The sequence below is a fragment of the Haplochromis burtoni genome, unplaced genomic scaffold (assembly GCF_018398535.1).
Source record: "Haplochromis burtoni strain Fernald_Lab_line unplaced genomic scaffold, NCSU_Asbu1 Contig_203, whole genome shotgun sequence".
Taxonomy (NCBI): domain Eukaryota; kingdom Metazoa; phylum Chordata; class Actinopteri; order Cichliformes; family Cichlidae; genus Haplochromis; species Haplochromis burtoni.
This window is the reverse complement of record NW_024582564.1, coordinates 136959-158648: the sequence shown is the minus strand read 5'-3', so window position 1 is coordinate 158648 and position 21690 is coordinate 136959. Positions and strand designations below refer to the sequence as shown.

Sequence of the window (21690 nt, the reverse complement as noted above, 5' to 3'; positions counted from 1 at the left end):
GCGCTGTGAGTTTTTTTTTTCCAGATGCATTGCATTTGCTCTCTACTGTGGGACTTTAAACTGCTATAGTTTTTTTTAATTACAAAGTCAGGGAGATGGTCTACATTATTTTTTGGAATCTAACCAGCTTTTGTTCTTGTTTGTGGTGCTGACTCCTGTGACTACGTCTCATTTTTCAGGCATTACATATAACAGTACGGCAACAGTAGGTTTGTCAAAAACCAGATATAAAGTCTCCTTTGAAGAATATCACAAATTATTGAGGCCCTCTTTAACCTTCAGCGCCAGGGTAAGAAGGCAGCATTTAAGTGAAATGCAGAGTCTGAGCTGTACAGATAACAGATATTCCAGTGTTAATGTAAAACAATTATGCTAATTATTTTTTCTAATTTTGTAGCTGAAAATATCTACATACAACAATCAGCCACTGTCACTGGAGGATCGCCAAAGCTTTGTTGAAGTTTCAGTGATTCAGCAAAAGCAAAGATTTTGGGGTTGGATCGGAGACATGGTGATAGACACGGAGCCTAAAACATCGAACAGTTCAGGAACTTCAGAAAGTCCAAAGGAGATGCTACCTAAAGAAATGAAGTTTCCTGTCCCTGCAGATGGACTCATACCTTTCAGCATTGAAATCACGAGTGAAACAGACATGCTCAGTATTGATGTAAGTTATACAATAATACCCTCATTGACTAAATATTATAAGACAGATTATTTCAAAATTTGACTTTAAAATGTCTGGATGTGGGATTAAGTAACAAGGCCTTTAGTTCTGTTAAGAAATCTTGAAAATTATTATTGTTTTACTTTATCTGTTTAGCCTTTGCTTTCAGACACAGCTTATTTCTTAATTTAGGATCCAATTTTGGAAAAAAAAATTACAGAATTAGTACTTTCAATTAACTTTTAATTTTATATTTAAATTTTAATTAACAAATGAGTCACTGCACAGCTAAACATATGATTTCAAATGTACTGGTCAACATTAAATTGAACAAATATACTCTGTAGATAGATCATTGACATCTGCTGATATTTTTTCAATATTATGTATTTATATCGAAAGAAATGGCAAAATGCATTAAAGTCTTAGGACATATTGCACTACGCTGAAATATAAATTGGTGTCTCATCTGCATAGAAGAGGGACAAAATTATGTGTTTACCAATTCAGGGGCCAACTGAAAGCTAATTTAATTTCAATTCTAAGCTTAATTTAGAAAATAGGCTAAGTATAACTTGTGAAAAATTTGGAATATATGTCTTTATTATATCAGGGTGTTATGAAAATTCTGAATATCAACTGAATTATGTGATTTTTAAAGATTTATTTTGCATTAACTATATTCATAACACAAAACAAAATTTTAAAGGTAACTGTATAATGAAAAATGATTTTATCATATTTAATATCTAACAAGAAAAAACACAACATGTTTGTTTAATATTGTTTATCTTGTGTGGGGTTTTTTTTGTGATATTATCATTTATTTGCTTAAATGTATTTTTATTTAGCAGCAGGATTTTACAACTCACATATTGTACCTAAAAAGCTAAAGGCTTATTTTATTCTGTAGTTGCTAGGTGGAGAGTGCTAATAGCTACAGGCAAGAATAAAGTAATCTACTGTGAAAAATCCACATCTGACAAGAAAATCACGTACAAAAGAAATTACACTTGAATAGATAAATAAATTAATATGAAAAATATTTACGTGTTAACTAAAACAGAAATTAAACCCAAAAGCATCAAAGTCAAAGTCAAAAGTCAAAGTCAACTTTATTTGTCAATTCTGCCACATGTACAGGACATACAGAGAATAGAAATTTCGTTACTCTCAAACCCTAGATGAAATAGCAAATGAACATTTAAATATAAGAGAGTGATTAAAAAATGCAAATAAAATAATTAAAAAGTAAAAATTTAAATAAATACAATACAATTTAACAAGAAAGCTATGCAATATACAATATACAATATTCAGGTAAGGGTAAATGACATTGAGTGTAAACCAGGCAGAGTAGTGCAAATAGGCAAATAGTGCAAATGGAGATTTAGTAATATACGGTAAGAGATAGTATAACAACAAAGTCTTATGAGGTAATGGCAGTCCAATGCTCCACAAAGTGACTGGTAACTGGTGCAGGCCAGTGAGTGAGTCAGAGAGTGTGTGTGTGTGTATGTGACAGAGTTCAGTGAGACCATGGAGGAGAAGAGGGGAGAGGGGGCAGAATCGGGAGGGAGTTAAGCTTCCTGACAGCCTGATGGATGAAGCTGTCCTTCAGTCTGCTGGTCCTGGCCTGGAGACTCCGCAGTCTCCTCTCTGACGGCAGCAGCTTGAAGAAGCTTTGCATTGGGTGCGTGGGATCAGCCGCTATGCAAAGGGCTTTTTTAGTGAGACGGGTGCTGTAAATGTCCTGGAGGGAGGGGAGAGAGACACCAATGATCCTCTCTGCAGCTCTCACTATGCGTTGGAGGGTTCTATGACAGGACGCATTGCAGGCTCCAAACCACACAGTGATGCAGCTCGACAGGATGCTCTCGATGGTTTCTCTGTAGAAAGTGTACATGATGGGGGCTGGTGCTCCTGCTCTTCTTAGTTTGCGGAGAAAGAAGAGACATGACAGCATGATCATGATTTCAAATTACATTTAAAATCTTTGGTATCTCTTTTTCTTCTCAGGCTTCTTTTGAGGACAGCCATAGCAATCTATATATACAGCGAAGCTACACATCCCCCAGTGAGAGCTACCTGCAGATTCAGAAACCCTTCACACCTCCCGAGGTAAAGCTGAAGAATACAAGGAACTATTTAAAATTACCTTTGTGTCAGCATTGTAAACATGCAGGTAATATGCCAAAATAGTCTATGGTTACCTTAGCTGTCCTTTCAACACACCTCAATCACATGCACTGAGTTCATTATAACAATTTGTTTCATTTACATTTGCTTAGTAATTATAAACATTCAGTTTTTATGTCCTGCCTATGATTCAAATTAAAGTTAACTTAGTTAATAATAATAATAATGGATTGCATTTTATATAGCGCTTTTCGGGGCCCTCAAAGCGCTGTACAATGCTTCCAAGTGACTGGTTGTGTGAAGATGGTGAGGCTTCTAGAATGACAGTGTAGATCTTCAAAAAACAGATTTACAGCCAATTACTGACTGTGGTTGTAGAACATTTATACTCATACGTAACGTCACCATTTGACCTTCTTTCAGGTTGGTTCGCCCTTTCTGCTGCACATTGAAAGTAATTTTCCATTGAATGAGGTTCACTACCTGGTATGAAAAAAAGCATCAAATATTATTACACTTTGTCTAATTTGTAGTTAATTTGATTAATATTTAAATAAAGCACATTTCCAACTGTTGAAAGTTGTTTGTTTTCCAGTAGTGGTGACAAGAAGTTTTAAGTATTCAGTTTATTGCTGTAAGCAAAGAAAGACGAATGTATGCTTCCAGCTTCTTATAAGACCTTCCGTCTGTATCTTGTGTGTAAAGGTGAAGTCAAGAGGACAGGCGATTTCTGCCGGGAAAGGCTCTCTTGATCTGACTCTGGTCCCAGAAGTCTCCTGGGCTCCTCTGGCCTGCATCATCGTTTACTGTGTGCACCCCAGCGGAGAGGTCATCAATGATGCAATCCAGCTGCCAATCAGACAGTTTTTACAAAACCAGGTGATTTTTTCATTGTTCATTTTTTTCTTTGAAAAATAAACTAATTTGTCTCTTGAATTGTGTGAATATGCGGTTATGAAGTTGGAAAAAACGGTGAAGAAAAAACAATCCAAGTTACATGATAATAATTTCCCAGCAAACATTTCAGCAGTGAGTAACCGTCATCTTTTCTCAATGTCTAGTCTTAGTAAAAAAAAAAAAAAAAAGAAGAAAAAGAAAAGAATAGTTGAATGAAAGTTGTGTCAGTGTTGGAGAAATACGTTTGCCCTCTGCCTGGTGTCCTTCTTTGACTATCTAGCAATTAGAAAAACAAGCAAAATATTGTATTTTGTGAAAAAGCCTAAAAGCTCATGAAAAGACAACAACCTGCAAAGGTAACATGAACTGGTGTCTTCTTGCTCTGGAGTCCATTTCTTATCCCAATGAGGTTTATATCTTCTGCTGCCCTGTGCCATAATGCTAGTGTGTGTCTCTGAACATCCTGTGACTATCTGTTCACAACCAGGAATAATATTTCTTTATTATATTATTGTGAATATATTTCTTATGTTAAAAGATGGTCTGACTGGACCTTTATACGTAACTCCTAAATATCCTAACTTACTTATTCCCTGACTTTATTAAAGTTCTAAATAATCTTTATTTTTCTTAAACTGGTCTTGCTTTAGCTTTTCAGGCTGACTTTGTCTAATTAGTAGGCAGGACGTTTGCACCTAAGATGACCACATTTGGCACATTATTTTTCACTGATTTCATACACATCAAAGAGTTGAAAAAAAAAAAAACCTCAGAATTTTGAAATCTCACATTTTTGCTCACAGAGATGACTTATTTTTACATTATGGTTTAAAATTTTTGTGCATGTTTAATATGAACATCCACCATTAGAGCAGGACATATATAACAGGAAATAACGAGTAAAATGGTACTTTTGCAAATTTGTGACTAATCAACCTGTGATTGGCAGGTGTCGCTTAGTTGGAGCAGTGTTGTAAAGAGGCCAGCTGAGACTGTGACCCTGAATGTGAGTGTACTGGAGCCCAACTCAGTAGTCGGGATCCTGGTGGTTGACAAGGCGACGCAGTGGGCGGGATCAGACAATGACATCACCACGGACACGGTATGTAAAATGTTAAGATAAGAACTGTATGTATACATTCATGTGAAAATAAAAGTTTTGACAGTAAAACTATGTTTATCTCACGATTAAATTGCTTGATTCAGTTCTACTTTACAATGTTGCCTCATTTAATCGTAAATTTGCAGGTATGCATTTATGCACAGCTCTCTTAATGTCCCACCACAGCATTTCATCTAGGTTGAGGTCTGGATGCTAATTGGCCGATTGAGACACTCTTTTTCAGCCATTCTGTTGTTGCTGCTTTGCTTGGGACCATTCTCCTGTTTGTTTTTGTGCCAAACTTTAGCTGTCAGACTGATGGCCTGAAATTTGACTCTAGAATTGGTTAGCATATAGAGAAGTTCAGGTCACAAGCGCCTGGTCCTGTGATTACAAAACAAGTCCAAACAATTAACCCTCCACCACTGTGCTGACAGTTTTTATGAGTTGTTTGTGCTTATATTCTGCGTTTGGTTTTCCCCAAATGTGCTTTGTATTTTGACCAAAAAATCTCCACTTGGGTCTCATCTATCCAAAGGACATTGAAGTCTTGTGGTTTGTTCAGATGCACCTTTGCAAACCTAAGCTGTACTGGCATTTTCTATTTAAAGAGAAAACGATTTATCCTGGCAGCTCTTCCAAACAGCCCATTCAGTGGCTTGCAAAAGTATTCGGCCCCCTTGAACCTTCCCACCTTTTGTCACATTACAGCCACAAACATGAATCAATTTTATTGGAATTCCACGTGAAAGACCAACACAAAGTGGTGTGCACGTGAGAAGTGGAACGAAAATCATACATGATTCCAAACATTTTTTACAAATAAATAACTGCAAAGTGGGGTGTGCGTAATTATTCTGCCCCCTTTGGTCTGAGTGCAGTCAGTTGCATATAGACATTGCCTGATGAGTGCTAATGACTAAATAGAGTGCACCTGTGTGTAATCTAATGTCAGTACATACAGCTGCTCTGTGACGGCCTCAGAGGTTGTCTAAGAGAATATTGGGAGCAACAACACCATGAAGTCCATAGAACACACCAGACAGGTCAGGGATAAAGTTGTTGAGAAATTTAAAGCAGGCTTAGGCTACAAAAAGATTTCCCAAGCCTTGAACATCCCACAGAGAACTGTCCAAGCAATCATTCAGAAATGGAAGGAGTATGGCACAACTGTAAACCTACCAGGACAAGGCCGTCCACCTAAACTCACACCATCCCCACTGTCAAATATGGTGGTGGCAGCATCATGCTCTGGGGGTGCTTCTCTTCAGCAGGAACAGGGAAGCTGGTCAGAGATGATGGGAAGATGGATGGACCCAAATACAGGGCAATCTTGGAAGAAAACCTGTTGGAGTCTGCAAAAGACTTGAGACTGGGGCGGAGGTTCACCTTCCAGCAGGACAACGACCCTAAACATAAAGCCAGGGCAACAATGGAATGGTTTAAAAAAAAATGGCCCAGTCAAAGTCTAGATCTAAATCTAGACTTTGACTGTGCAAAGCACTGTATTTTTCTAAGTGTGCTGTCATTAACTTTTGCATTTAACTTGCTAATCGATGCTTGCAGAGTCTCAGATGTAGCTCTTGGATATCTTGCAGTTTCTCTGAGCATTGCACAGTCTGACCTTGGAAGGAATTTACTGGGTCGTGTACTCCTGGGATAACTTTGGCATTGTGTTAACACATACCCAGCATGCTGCTAAAATGTCTTCTTTTACAGAGGTGCTCACAACTGATGACTGATGAACTGATGGCAACTCATTGACTTTTGATAATCAGCACGTTGGCTGTTCCTTATCCTCCTAATTCGTATGGAGGCAATCAGGGTTTACTGAGTATTGTTCAGAAGACTGCATTGAATCTTATGAAAAATGTTTTTAAAGTGAATAGGTTAAGAGATATGTGAAGAAGATGAGATGTTTTCCTCGTACATGATAGGATAGTTTATATAAATGTAATTCAGCTTCTCAAACTAAAACAATTATTGGTTTCTTAAAATGTTAATAATTAAATATCAGCATGTGAGGCAGCTTGCTTACTTCAATCTGATCCTTAATTTGAGAGATCAAACTTGGAGCCTTGACTCATCTGTTTTTCATTCGTACTGACTGTTGTTGATCACATAACATGCTTTATTGTTTACAACAGTGTAACCTGTGAATACTAGAAGCTTCCATATCTCCTTGGGGTCCTCTGTAGTTTATTGTTTTCCAGCTAAATGTTCTCTGCCTTTTATAATTATATGCTTCCTGGTATATGATCCCTTTCATGTTCACCTGGGAAAACAAACCTGCCTCCCCACCCAAGTATCAGTTTAACAAGGCTGAACTTTTTTATTAGACATGTTTCTGTCCCAGTTTCCTTTGTTCAGTTTTATGGGGTGTAACAGTAGCAGCTCTTATATTGCTGGCGATATTTTCAGGTGATGAAGCAGATGAAGGAGTTTGGCAATTCCATGGCTGACGGCAACAATGAAACGCCAAAACTGGGGGATCCACACTCTGTTTTCAAGGTTAGCCTCCACAGAGAGACATCGCTTCTGTTTATTTAGTGACTTTGCTCATTTTCAGCTATTCTTTGACTCAAGAAGCATTGTTTGAATCACAAAATAATCCTTACTTATCTTATAACAGGCTCTGACATGGGAGGGCCTTCCGTGATCATTGTGTGCCCTAGATGCTCATATTTACAGATATAATATCAAACAGATCCAAGAGTAGAAACAACTGTGACCCTGAGTGTTCAGAGCAGTCGGTGCCTGAGCTTTTAACTCACTTATACCTACACTAAAGCCATAATTCTAATATTTTGACATGTGTAATATTTCTGTAATTACTTATAACTCATAACATAGAGTTTTGGTTTGGTTTTCCTCTTTTTCACTGAGGGAAGATGGACAGTCTTCACTTTATTTCAAAATGAATAATATGTAATGATAGTTCTGTTTTTTGTACAGTCATGTGATCTTGTGGTTTTCACTGATGCCAGTTTGAAAACGTATCAAATAATGCACGACTTCCGTAAGTGTTAAACAGTATCAAACATTTTAATCATTGTGGATCTGTAATGCTAATGTGACTGATACTTCTTTCTTTTTTTTAACAGCAGGGGAGATAATGTTTTACACTACTGCGACAGAGCATTTACGTGGAGAGCAACAAAAGGAACGTGTGCGTTGGTACTTTCCAGAGACCTGGATCTGGATGGACACAAACACCAGGTGATATTTCAGTGTCAGACTGTAGAAACAGTTGCCTCCTGCTGTTTCATGTGACCTTTACTCTACATATTGAAAAATAGAGTTTAAACAAAAGTTTTCAAATTTTATGTAAATTGTAAGGCTGCAGCACACAGACACCAGAATTTCACACACGCAAAGCACAATTTTCTTGAACAGCTGATAAAAGAACACAGGTCACATTATTTTTGAGACAGTTGCATTTTAAATACTGCAAAAGGCAATATCAAGGCAGTTTATTTTCTTCACACCGAGTGCCACTATGTACAGGTGAAGGAAAGGGATTTGGGGTCTCTAGGGGTCACGAGGGCAGTGAGGGGAAAACGCACACGGTTAATTCAGACACAGGACTTCTCCTCCCAGGGATTCCTTTTCGCGCTCACACCGCACCAACACACCACATTCACAACAGATCAGTAGCAGGTCCTCGGGTGGGGCATGCAGAGTCAGGCATGAAAAGAGGAGATTGGTATCAGAATAGCACTTCAAAGAGAAACTTGAAGAAAGCTGCTGAATACAGGAAACACTGACGAAGGTTACACAATAATCCAGCGACGAAGCATTCCCAGTGGCTGCCTTAAGTAGAGATGGACCGATTCGATAGTACGTATTGGTATCGGTCCGATACTGACCTAAATTACTGGATCGGATATCGGAAAGAAATAAAAAATGTAATCCGATCCATTAAATATCACGAAAGCGCCTCACAAAACTTGTGACACGCTGTAACTCGCCTCATAACCTTAGCACGTTGGAGCAGTATGCATCACGTGATAGAGCGGCTGTGGCGTGCGAGAGGTGTCGGTGGTCTGGTTCAGCATTTGGAGCCTCGCTACCAATCCGGCATTTCATCTCTGAAAAAGTTATCCCAGAGAGAAGTAAAGCAAGTGTGTAAGTTCATCTCTGAATGATTGTAAAGCATTCTCACGTTAAGCTTAACAACCGATATATGGAGCGACTGCCTCTCTCTCCCTCCCCTCCATAATGATCAGCTGATCGGCTTTTCTGTGCGAGTCCGTCTCTCTTGTTTGTTTTTGGCCCACTTTGCACCAGAAAGAGGAAACCAGCGGCTGAACAACAACAGCAGCAGCTTGATAAGCTGTTGTTAGAATTTATTTAATATTATTTTCAACACCAGGATCTTTTTCTATGTAGCTGACGGCTGGTAACTGTGCAGGGGCGGATCTAGCAAAAGATTTCTGTGCAATTTTTTTCCCACACTGCATCAAATTAAAGTTGATTACGTCAATTAAGCATCATGAGGTGGAGGGTTCCCTATTTTTTTTTTTTTTTTTTTATTTTTTTTTGCATACAGGTATAACAGAATAGCTTTAGTGTTGTTGTTGTTTTTAACTTGAGAATGAACTTAGGCAAAATGCAGCAAGATATTTAAAAAAGAGTTTTATTGATTAAAAAACACTATATCGGATTCATATCGGTATCGGCAGATATCCAAATTTATGATATCGGTATCGGACATAAAAAAGTGGTAAGTGCCATCTCTAGCCTTAAGTAGGGAGCCCGTGAAAGTGTTGATCAGATGATTGTTTGCAGGTGCGGGAGCCATGGGCGAGGGTCACAATGAACTCCGCCCCGGTAGTGCGCAGGGCGCGAGAGGGGAGCGAGAAGGGGCAAAATATACAGAAACACTTGTAGCCATACTGAGTCTGCCGACCAGGCACAGAGACCATGACAATAGCAGGAGTAAAACAGGTGGAGATGTTGAATTCAATCAGTCCACTTAGCAGAAGTGAGGCCAAGAAGCTGTCAAGAAATGCAGTTCCTCTAATGTCCAATAAATCCACAGACCCCGAAGTTAACAGCAGAAATAAATATGTTTATAGTTTGGGAAAAGCCTCTACTTTTGTTCTCTGTGAAGGTTCTCATTCATCCAGGTCAGGGGTCGGCAACCTGCGGCTCTTTAGTCTTTATAGTGCGGCTCCGCGTGGTTTGGGAAAATAGAAGTATTTAGTTGAAGTGTATTTTATTTATGTTAGTTCTTTTTTTAACTTGTAGTTCTAAATTGGAAGATTATTGTGATATTGAAATATAAAAATACAATTATATTCCATTATTTTTTTCATCGCTCAAAATAAGCGTCACACTCGTGGAAGCTGGTATATCCGCTGAAACACCGCGCATTTATCGAGACTTTCAGCCCCAGGTAGGCCAATTATGGACCTTTGGATCCACATTATGTCAGCAGCTCCACCGTAAACTATGTTAAAAACAAACACCGCTCACGCCTCACAGATGACAGCTTACAGTCCTGCGTAAAGATGAAAGTGACTTCGTACAGCCCCGATTTGCAGACGCTGTGCGCAGAGGTTCAGGAGCAGAAGTCCCATTGTACCATGGCAAGCCTGACGATGTTTGCATGAACACGCTTTTCAGCATCTCTTTATTGACCACTTTTCACACACGGTTGCTGTACGCATACAGCCGGCAAATATCTATTTTTCTTTTCTTTAGCAGTATAGTGCTTTTTTTTCCAATTATTTTTTTAAAAGCCAGGTCAAGGCTCCAAAAGCCCAAAGGCGAGTAGGGTGGCAGCTCACAACAGTTTTTGTTTGCTACATGGATCATTTTAGTTCAGCTGGGTGTCTTTCCTTTTGTTATATTTCTTTAAGAGTTCAAAATGTGTTAATTACATAAATAAAATGTAATTTTCTCTGTAGCACTTCATGGATTTCATAAGCAACACACCTTAGTTGTTCACACAAAGCATAAAAGTAAAAAACAATATATACAGTGTTATCTTCATTTTAGATGTCAAAAAGTATTTGCGGCTCCCAGTGTTTTCTTTTGCGTGGAAACCGGGTCCAAATGGCTCTTTGGGTGTTAAAGGTTGCTGACCCCTGATCCAGGTAATTGTGGTCTAAGTTTGGAAAGAAAAGCGTCTGGGCGTCTTTAAGCTTTCTTGAAGATGCTTCACCTCTAATCCAAGAAGCTTTTCAGTTCCAAGAGTAATTGGTGGAGAGTCCCAGATTTTAAACCCTATGGGAGTGTCCCCAAGAGGGTCTTGGACCCCCTATTGTTCCTCTACCTAATCACACAGCCAAGGTGTGAAAACTGTTTTGGCTCACTGTGGTGGGACGTGGTCTGCGGTGCCGTGCAGGGAGGGTGGATGCCGTGCATCCTTAATCACGCCCACCGAGTTAAAACATGGGGACTCAGGGGTCGGTGTGTATTGTGGTGTGATGAGATGTAAATAAATGGCTCATAATTGCGATCTGTGGTCCCGTCGTGCCATATTCACACCAGTCACAATCAGCCAAGGTTTCGGGTGAACCCATTGTGAATCCTAGCCTCACTCTATCATGTGATTTATTGAGGTTAAATGGCCCAGGATGTGAGTGGGTGTTATTTTTGCTGTTACCTTGGCATATAACCTTAGGAGATGATGTCCCATATACATTCATACTTATGAAATGATAAAAGATATTACCAAGCTAACGCTGAGTAAGCTGTGGTGCAAAACAAAGGCTCAAACAACACAAAGAAGGTGAAGCCACAAACAGTCAGAGATCTCATAGATAATGGTCAGGATCTAAGTTTTTAAGAACTTTTTTTCTCCAAATAACCACATTCTCCAACCTGCAAAGACAAAAGACAACACACCTCCAACACCTAACATTTTAAGTCAGTAAGCAAACATACTGTTTGTAAGAAAGCTGATGACCTGCACGGTATGATTCTTCAGAAACCGTTGGGTCAGATGCAGTTTTTTAAAATTTAAAGTTCTCTCTCTTCTTTTTTTTTTTTTTTTTTGCCGTTTGTTGCAGTAATTCAAACACAAAGGAAATGGCGCTAACTGTACCAGACAGCATCACAACCTGGATTGCCACTGCCTTTGTGATGTCTGAGAATCTGGGACTGGGAATTGTAGAGCAACCAGCAGAGGTATTAAGGTTTATATATTTAATTCATTTTAATTTTTAACCCTGTATTATTAAATTTATTCACAGTATGGCTTTTTGGCTTATTAATCTGAGCAGTAGCTGTTAGCATTAGCATCTCTTGTAACCAGGTTTTCTATGCAACCTTCCTGCAGCTGACAGTGTTCCAGGATTTCTTCCTGTCCTTAAATCTTCCGGCCTTCATCATCCGGGGAGAGGAGCTGCTGCTGGAGATCATTCTGTTCAACTACCTCCAAGAGGACCAGAAGGTGAATCTGCTTCTCTTCAGACACAGGCAGAGTGTACATTAATATAAGAGTCTGCCAGCATTAGACAAATGGGTCATTTTTAACCCTTGGTACGGTGCTAAATTAGCTTTATTATGGAGACTGCCAAAAATAAAATTAAACGAATAAGTTAGAAAAAAGAAAAGTACATGTTTAAAAATAAAAAAATGTTCAACTGTGTGGTCTAAAGAATGTCCTATATTTTATATATAGGAATATAAATATGGACATCAAAGAATTACTTCTCAAAGTATACTGTAAGAGAAAACCTTTTCTTTAATAGTTAAACAGTTTTTGACCTTTGGAAAATTCTTTATTGTTTTTATTTATTTTATCGGTTGTTATTTTAAGAGTGTGTGTGCTTTCTTTTTTAAGTTTTGATCATGATAACTTTTATTTCATTTTGTAAAGTTTTTTAACTACTTTTATTTATCCATTTGTGGGATTTGAGGCAATAAGAAAACAAATAAAGAATATTAAGTCAGAAATATACATTTATGTCGAATTTATAGATTAATTATTTCCCATATTTATTTTTTTAAATAAAATATTTATTTTTATTACATGTAATCATAATCTGTATGTATTTATGTAATAATAAATTTTGGGCATTTAATTAATTGTTGCATACTTATGGCAGCTTCTGCCTGCCATACATTATTAAATCACAATACAGTACAGCAGAGTTAGACTTTTGTAAGATGCTGCCACCTAGAGGAACCATAAGCAGACAGTATAATAGAAGGGTGGCTGCTTTTCAGTTCAGTGTCCAGGATCTTGATGGTATAGGTGGTGAGTTTCTTTGTTTTCTTTGAACCGAGAGTGTTGAGAACACTTAAAATGTGACCTTTCCCACACATATCTGCATCTTTTTAAATGCGAAATTCTGTTTAACCAATGTATATTGGGGGTTCTTTACGTGTCAAGTTGCCATAATCTAAGGTGGCATCAGTATTTCTGAAAATTGATATGTTCTTTAAACCCTTCATGAAAGAACAGGCCTCTTTGGGTTCCTCCGACTCCCTTTGTGCCACGTTAAATGTGATCACTCTGTGCCTTTGTCGTTAGGTCACCGTCACTGTTGCACAGAGTGAGACCTTCGAGTTCGTCTTCCCAGACAACGAGCAGCTCTCCACGCCCGGTGTTCATCCGGTGTTTGTGAAGAGTGAAAGCGGAGCAACCGTCCTCATTCCCATCAGGCCGCTGGTCCTCGGGGAGATCCCCATCTCTGTGAAAGCCAACTCGGATGCAGTGTCCGACTCTGTCCACACAACAGTGTTAGTTAAGGTGCGCAGTGAAAAATTTCCACAGTCCCAAAACAGTTCAAATAATAAATTTGGCTTAAAAATACATTTATTTGTTGTTTTTGTAGAACTTTAACTCCCATGCTTAGATTTTATTATCAATATGAACTTCTGTTATTATCAAGCCTGTTATAAGACTACTACATTGTTAGTCTTTAGTCTGACTAGATCTTATTATGGGGTTACTGATTGGTCTCTGAGGTCTCTGAGGGGCACCAAATCTCTCTATTAGCTTTTACTGAGAAGGAGCATTTTCCAGGTTTTAACAGATAACAAAATAACTTGTGAAATTGTGACAGTGGAAGTTGAACGTGTATATCCTGTTTGTAAAGTGCCTGTCAGCCATCTAAAGCACAAACAGGCAGGGAACTCTGCTAACGTGACCAATCCTCGCCATCTACTCCACTGTAACTAAAGAAATGTTGACCTGGTTTCACAGCTCTGCGTTTCCCATTTCTTACTCACCATTTTTGTTTGCCTTCATCTTTTGCATGTCCATTCATCCTGCAGGCCGAAGGTCTTGAACAGTCGTTTTCCACCTCCCTGCTGCTTGAGCTTTTACCAGCAGGGATGAGCCTGTCTAGAAACGTTACGTTTACCTTCCCACCAGATGTTGTGGAGGGCAGCGAGAGAGCTTCAGTTATGGCTGTCGGTATGTAAACACACCAGGGAGAAACCTTGAGTAACAGATTCAGATCACCTGAGATTGCAGGCTGATTCATGGTAAACAACAAAACAGAAGACAATGATTCCTAAAAATAAGGTTTACTGAAGTTGTTTTCACACACAAACTTTGGAAAGTTTGGAAATATTCCACAGATGTCCTTTGTCACGTGTAGGACTTAGCAGGAAATGATTTATTTCACACTACTTTTCATCAGGTGAGGGAAGTACCTGGATAGAGCGTAGTGTATTATCGTAAGAAAGTACTATCCTGAACTTACAAAACTATGGAGGTGCCTTTTTGACTGAAATTTAGAAGATGAAAAAAACGGTGGAACAATCATCACTTTACCCATATCGTGGTGATATGCCCTTTTAAAATTTACCAATTTCTTTCCTTTTTTAAAGGGTTCTTCCAGTAAGTTATCAAAAAACAGACTAAGCATCCAGGGTACCAGTGATTGGTTTTTGTTCCTCTTCCTCATAAATATTAAATTACTGCAGATTATTGTTATTATGATTTAGATTGTCAATCTTGGAATAAGTTTACATTTGCATATGTTGGTTTTTGCAGTTTTTAACAGAGTTTAAATACATTTTTCAGCCCTAAAATTGTCATGTGGATATCTCCTGGACATATGATTTTCTAAGAGATTAAAAATGCTGAAAAAATTTGAATTAAAAATGCATAAAACTCCAACCCTCAATAGTTTACATCAAGGGCCTGTAAGCTCAGAAAATTACAAATAGAATCAAAGTAAAATGGCCTCATTTAATATGCTAATGTTCATTAAAAAAAAAAAATCTGCTGATTCTGATCAGGTAAGAGGCACCAATTTCCTTTGCAGCCTTTACAGCATGTACAGAGATAACATCTAAAACCTTTTACTGATCCCTAAGTTAAAAAAAAAACAAAACAAAAAAAAACTTACTTCAAAATTGACCCCACACCTATACATACATAAAATTTAGAGATTTTTTTGTTAAATGCTCCCTCCAGGGTAAGCTGACTGTGGTCATTTTAATATTAATTAACGCCACTGTTCCAAAGTACTACAGAAATAATTATCCCACCTTTCCTCAAACTTCTAACATGCATCCTGCTATACTGATATGTACTATGCAGTTATATTTAGTAAGTAAGTAAAATTTATTTATATAGCACATTTCACAGATAAAAACCACAAAGTGCTTTACAATAAGATCAGACATACAAGTTAAAATTAATTAAAAGCCTGTTTGTATAAAAATGTCTTCAGCTGCTTTTTAAAGGAGTCAGTAGAGTCTAGACAGCGTAAAGACAACGGCAGAGAGTTCCACAGCCTAGGTGCCAGTGCCTGAAAAGCCCGATCCCCACGTGTTTTAGACCTAGTACGTGGGACCACCAGTAGCCTCTGACCTGAAGACCTAAGTGCTCGGGATGAAGCATGAGGTTTCAACAGGTCAGAGATATACTGGGGAGCTTCACCGTGCAGAGCTCTAAAAGTTACAACTAAAATTTTAAAATGAACCCTAAAATTTACAGGCAACCAATAAAGAGAAGCCAAAACTGGAGTAATGTGTGACCTCTTGTTTGCACCAGTTAAAAGTCTTGCCACTGCATTTTGTACAGACTGAAGGCGATCCAGAGCTGATTTGTTGAGACACGTAAAAAGACCGTTACAATAATCCAAACGAGAAGAGATAAAAGCATGAATAATCATCTCAAGTTCTGCCTTTGACACCAGTAGTCTGAGTTTAGAAATGTTTCTTAGATGATAAAAACAGTTCCGGGCAAGTTGTTTGGAGTGTTTCTCAAGAGACATGGAACCTTTTAACTCCAGTTAAACGGGAGTATGTTTCTCCCGTTTAACTGTTGCTAAGTTGAGCCCACTAATATTGGTTTGATGTGGCAAATCTTTTTTTCTTTATGGCGGAAAATGTCTTATACTTATAAGTATCTATTATTGTCTTCTATTTTTTTTAATGCAAGAAGTTTAACTGTAAATTTTGCTGCTGATATGAAAAGCATTTCTGGATTATACCATGTAACTCCTCAAACCAAAAGCTACTGTTTGAAAATTTTAATTAAAATGACTCATCTGTGCTCTGTTTTTCCATTAAATACAATTTTTATTCATTTATTTTTCTTGTTTCCATCTCGATGAAGGTGATATCCTCGGTCCATCCATCAGTGGTCTGGACTCACTGATTCAAATGCCTTATGGCTGTGGGGAACAGAACATGATTAACTTTGCACCAAACATCTACGTTCTCCAGTATCTGGACGCCACAGGACAGGATAGCAAGAAAACCACCGACCAAGCCATAAACTACATGATGCAAGGTAGAGCAACAAGTCATGCACCATGTTACATTAACATGCCACAGAAGGATATCTGACAAACGTGTGGCTACTATTCCTATATTAGTTTTAGCTTTATGAGGATGTTTTCAAATCTGTTAATTAACAAGGTCAAATTCAAGATAAAATACAGAAAATGTTCAGGTTGGAGATTCATAGTGGGACCCACACTCTTTTATTCCACTTAGTATCAACCCTCTTTAACTTTTATTTTTTAAGGTTTGTTTTTAATACATTTTCTTCCTTGATACATACTTAAAGCTGGTTGTAAAAATGGGGGCTTGTCTGGGATATTCGAACCAAGGTTAGAACTTTAGCCTTTGTTAATCCCATCTTTGTTTGAAAATTCTGAACTAATTTTCTTGTCAGTAAAGCTGTTGGTGTTCCCTTTCAGTCGATTCACTCGGTACAACACATACAGTGGCTTGCAAAAGTATTCTGCCCCCTTGAACTTTCCCACATTTTGGGACATCTCTTGCACATAGACATTGCCTGATGAGTGCTAATGACTAAATAGAGTGCACCTGTGTGTAATCTAATGTCAGTACAAATACAGCTGCTCTGTGACGGCCTCAGAGGTTGTCTAAGAGAATATTGGGAGCAACAACACCATGAAGTCCAAAGAACACACCAGACAGGTCAGGGATGAATGAATGTCTTTTATTCGAGCAACCAAATAATAAAGTTATTGTAATGTACAATTACACAAAAAAAGAAAAAACAAGTTTAGCTCGAAAAGGAGTGGGATGAAGACAAGCTTTTTAACCCCCACCCCCACAATCTTATCTGAGTTTTAAATTTTGTAGTTGCGCAGTACATTTAAATATTTGTGACATACAATTACGGTTATAAAATTATCGCATTGTCATAATTACAACATATAGTAGTGTAAATGTTTAGCATCAATAATACAGTCTTTGTTACCACCGTTGAATATCACAGTCATCACCATCATGGTCATTACATCCTCTCCGTATAATATTTATATTTTAGCTATGAAAATATCAATGAAGTATGCTTCCATTGTATAGTTGTAACTTCATCAATTTTACTTTTAAGAATTAATTCTGGTCTACTGTTTCCTAATAATGGAGGCAGTGCACCTGTGTGTAATCTAATGTCAGTACAAATACAGCTGCTCTGTGACGGCCTCAGAGGTTGTCTAAGAGAATATTGGGAGCAACAACACCATGAAGTCCAAAGAACACACCAGACAGGTCAGGGATGAATGAATGTCTTTTATTCGAGCAACCAAATAATAAAGTTATTGTAATGTACAATTACACAAAAAAAGAAAAAACAAGTTTAGCTCGAAAAGGAGTGGGATGAAGACAAGCTTTTTAACTCCCACCCCTACAATCTTATCTGAGTTTTAAATTTTGTAGTTGCGCAGTACATTTAAATATTTGTGACATACAATTACGGTTATAAAATTATCGCATTGTCATAATTACAACATACAGTAGTGTAAATATTTAGCATCAATAATACAGTCTTTGTTACCACCGTTGAATATCACAGTCATCACCATCATGGTCATTACATCCTCTCCATATATTATTTATATTTTAGCTATGAAAATATCAATGAAGTTTGCTTCCATTGTATAGTAGTAACTTCATCAATTTTACTTTTAAGAATTAATTCTGGTCTACTGTTTCCTAATAATGGAGATAACAGTAATAACAACAGCGTAAGACAATATCAACAGTGTCCATTTCAACTCTACAAGATAATTGTTTATATAAGTATTTGTTGTTAACATTCTATATATAAACAAAGAAAAAAGAAAGAAATAATACAAAGAATATATTATTATTTACTATCATGGATAAACAATCACACACTCGATTCCTCTTTGTACCTTGACAATATACATTTTTTGTACCTCGATTTAAACAGATGAATATTTGGACATTGCTTGAGCTCTACATCCATCTGTTCCAAAGTTTCACTCCACACACAGACACACACAAACTTTTCCTGGTAGTTCTAACTATCTGCCTTTTAAAGTTACTACATCCCCTCAAATTGTAACCTCCTTCTTTATGTGTAAAGAGCTTTTGGATATTTTCTGGCAGTATACCCTTATTTGCCTTATATAGGAGTTGAGCAGTCGAGAATTCAACTAAATCAATCAATTTTAATAGTTTTGACTGCAAAAACAAAATATTAGTGTGACTATAATATCCTACCTTATACATTATTCTTATAGCACATTTTTGTAGTATAACCAGGTGATGCAGAGAACTTTTGTAATTATTGCCCCACACCTCTACACAATAAGTCAAGTATGGTAGGACTAGTACACAGTATAACAAAAACATTGCATGGCAGTTTAAGAAGAACTTGGCTCTATTTATGATTGAGATACTTTTGGACACTTTATTTTGTATATGTCTGATGTGTGATTTCCAGCATAATTTGCTATCAATCATTACTCCCAAGAATTTTATTTCTGATACTACATCTATGACTACACCATCTATTTTTATTACAGTATCTACATTTACATTGTAATTCCCAAAGAACATTACCTTGGTTTTGCTCAAATTTATAGATAATTTGTTAACATCCATCCATATTTTTAATTTCCTTAACTCATTGTTAATGTTAAGTACTAGGTCACTATGGTCGTCGTTAGAATAAAAAATATTGGTGTCGTCAGCAAATATGACTAATTTTAATAACTTTGATACATTAAATATGTCGTTTATATAAAGGTTAAATAGAGTTGGTCCCAGAACTGATCCTTGTGGCACTCCACAGCTAATGCCCAAATACCCCGATTCAAACTCGCCCATCTTCACATACTGCTGTCTCTCAGTCAAATAACTTTGGATCCATTTCAAAGCCACTCCCCTAATACCATATCTGTCTAATTTTTTAAATAATCTGCTATGATTAATCGTATCAAATGCTTTCTTCAAGTCAATAAATATCCCTGCTGCATGTCTTTTTCTATCCAGACTGTTGGTTATCTCTTCTATTGCATCAATGATAGCCATTGAAGTTGACCTTCCTGTCCTAAATCCGTACTGACTTTCATTAATTAGTTTATGTTTGTCAATAAATTTACCTAGTCTATTATTATAAAGTTTTTCTAATATTTTAGAAAACTGAGGGAGCAGGGACACTGGTCGATAGTTAGTGAAGATGTGTTTGTTTCCACTTTTATATATGGGTATAACTTTAGCTATTTTCATTTTCTTTGGGCATTTCCCCGTTTGAAATGATAAATTACATATATAAGCTAGAGGTCTGGCAATGCTATGTATGATTCGTTTAACTAATGTCATATCTATACCAAAACAATCAGTAGAGGTCTTGTTCTTACAGTTGTTAACTACATCTAAAATATCTAATTCAGTAACTCCCGACAAGAACATAGTTTTGAGAATTTAAAGCAGGCTTAGGCTACAAAAAGATTTCCCAAGCCTTGAACATCCCACGGAGCACTGTTCAAGCGATCATTCAGAAATGGAAGGAGTATGGCACAACTGTAAACCTACCAAGACAAGGCCGTCCACCTAAACTCACAGGCCGAACAAGGAGAGCGCTGATCAGAAATGCAGCCAAGAGGATGTGACTCTGGACGAGCTGCAGAGATCTACAGCTCAGGTGGGGGAATCTGTCCATAGGACAACTATTAGTCGTGCACTGCACAAAGTTGGCCTTTATGGAAGAGTGGCAAGAAGAAAGCCATTGTTAACAGAAAACCATAAGAAGTCCCGTTTGCAGTTTGCCACAAGCCATGTGGGGGACACAGCAAACATGTGGAAGAAGGTGCTCTGGTCAGATGAGACCAAAATGGAACTTTTTGGCCAAAATGCAAAACGCTATGTGTGGCAAAACTAACACTGCACATCACTCTGAACACACCATCCCCACTGTCAAATATGGTGGTGGCAGCATCATGCGTCTGGGGGTGCTTCTCTTCAGCAGGGACAGGGAACTGGTCAGAGTTGATGGATGAAGCCAAATACAGGGCAGTCTTGGAAGAAAACCTGTTGGAGTCTGCAAAAGACTTGAGACTGGGGCGGAGGTTCACCTTCCAGCAGGACAACGACCCTAAACATAAAGCCAGGGCAACAATGGAATGGTTTAAAACAAAACATATCCATGTGTTAGAATGGCCCAGTCAAAGTCCAGATCTAAATCCAATCAGAGAGTCTGTGGCAAGATCTGAAAACTGCTGTTCACAAACGCTGTCCATCTAATCTGACTGAGCTGGAGCTGTTTTGCAAAGAAGAATGGGCAAAGATTTCAGTCTGTAGATGTGCAAAGCTGGTAGAGACAGACCCTAAAAGACTGGCAGCTGTAATTGCAGCAAAAGGTGGTTCTACAAAGTATTGTACTCAGGGGGCTGAATAATTATGCACACCCCACTTTGCAGTTATTTATTTGTAAAAATGTTTGGAATCATGTATGATCTTCGTTCCACTTCTCATGTGTACACCACTTTGTATTGGTCTTTTATGTGGAATTCCAATAAAATTGATTCATGTTTTTTTTTTTTTTTTTGGCTGTAATGTGACAAAATGTGGGAAAGTTCAAGGGGGCCGAATACTTTTGCAAGCCACTGTACAAGAGGCTTGTATGCTTACAAATGGTGAGCCTTCGAGCAATGGTGCCAGGACCGCCACACTCTCCCGTTTCAGGCCACTATTGTGGATGTTTTGATATTCCTGCAGGAGCTGCTGGATAAGGGTCTTTGCATTTTTGACAATTAAGATTTATTTAGCAGCTATATCTGCTTGACTTTGACGGGGTGACACCGGGCGCACATCCCCTCGCCATACGTTTTCTGAAAGGGGTTTGCCGGCTGAGACCTGTGCTTAAGTCCAGTGTCCCTGCTTGTGACTTGTCTTTGGTGCTGAAGGCCCTTTGTAGCCTACCGTTTGAACCCATTGAGTCTGTGGATATGAAATTTCTTTCATATAAGACTACATTACTTCTCGCTTTGGCTTCGGCACCTGATGGCCACAAGGTCAAATGCTGCCTATTTTCCCAAGCTCATGCCTGCATCTATTAGCTCAATGGAGTTTGAGTTGCTGAGCATTTGTTCCTCTCCTTTTGCATCTGAGGAGCAGAGGAGGATGCATTCTCTTTGTCTAGTGCGTGTGCTATGCACCTACATTGAACGCACTT

The 21690-nt window shown here is 38.0% G+C and overlaps 1 protein-coding gene across 2 annotated transcripts in view; it reads left to right on the top strand.

Moving 5' to 3' along the window:
• LOC102308325 (CD109 antigen) overlaps positions 1 to 21690 on the top strand; it is a 53399-nt gene that overhangs the window by 6030 nt on the left and 25679 nt on the right. Inside the window, exons 10-23 of one of the 2 annotated variants that reach the window (XM_042226259.1) lie at positions 180 to 289; positions 398 to 667; positions 2687 to 2788; positions 3230 to 3292; positions 3512 to 3685; positions 4653 to 4805; positions 7227 to 7316; positions 7761 to 7824; positions 7913 to 8024; positions 11828 to 11945; positions 12097 to 12210; positions 13297 to 13515; positions 14043 to 14184; positions 16345 to 16521. In XM_042226259.1, the coding sequence (XP_042082193.1) occupies positions 180 to 289; positions 398 to 667; positions 2687 to 2788; positions 3230 to 3292; positions 3512 to 3685; positions 4653 to 4805; positions 7227 to 7316; positions 7761 to 7824; positions 7913 to 8024; positions 11828 to 11945; positions 12097 to 12210; positions 13297 to 13515; positions 14043 to 14184; positions 16345 to 16521 (1908 nt within the window). Of the gene's footprint in view, positions 1 to 179; positions 290 to 397; positions 668 to 2686; positions 2789 to 3229; positions 3293 to 3511; positions 3686 to 4652; positions 4806 to 7226; positions 7317 to 7760; positions 7825 to 7909; positions 8025 to 11827; positions 11946 to 12096; positions 12211 to 13296; positions 13516 to 14042; positions 14185 to 16344; positions 16522 to 21690 lie in introns of both variants that reach the window. The other variant, XM_005936241.3, reaches the window with a different exon arrangement.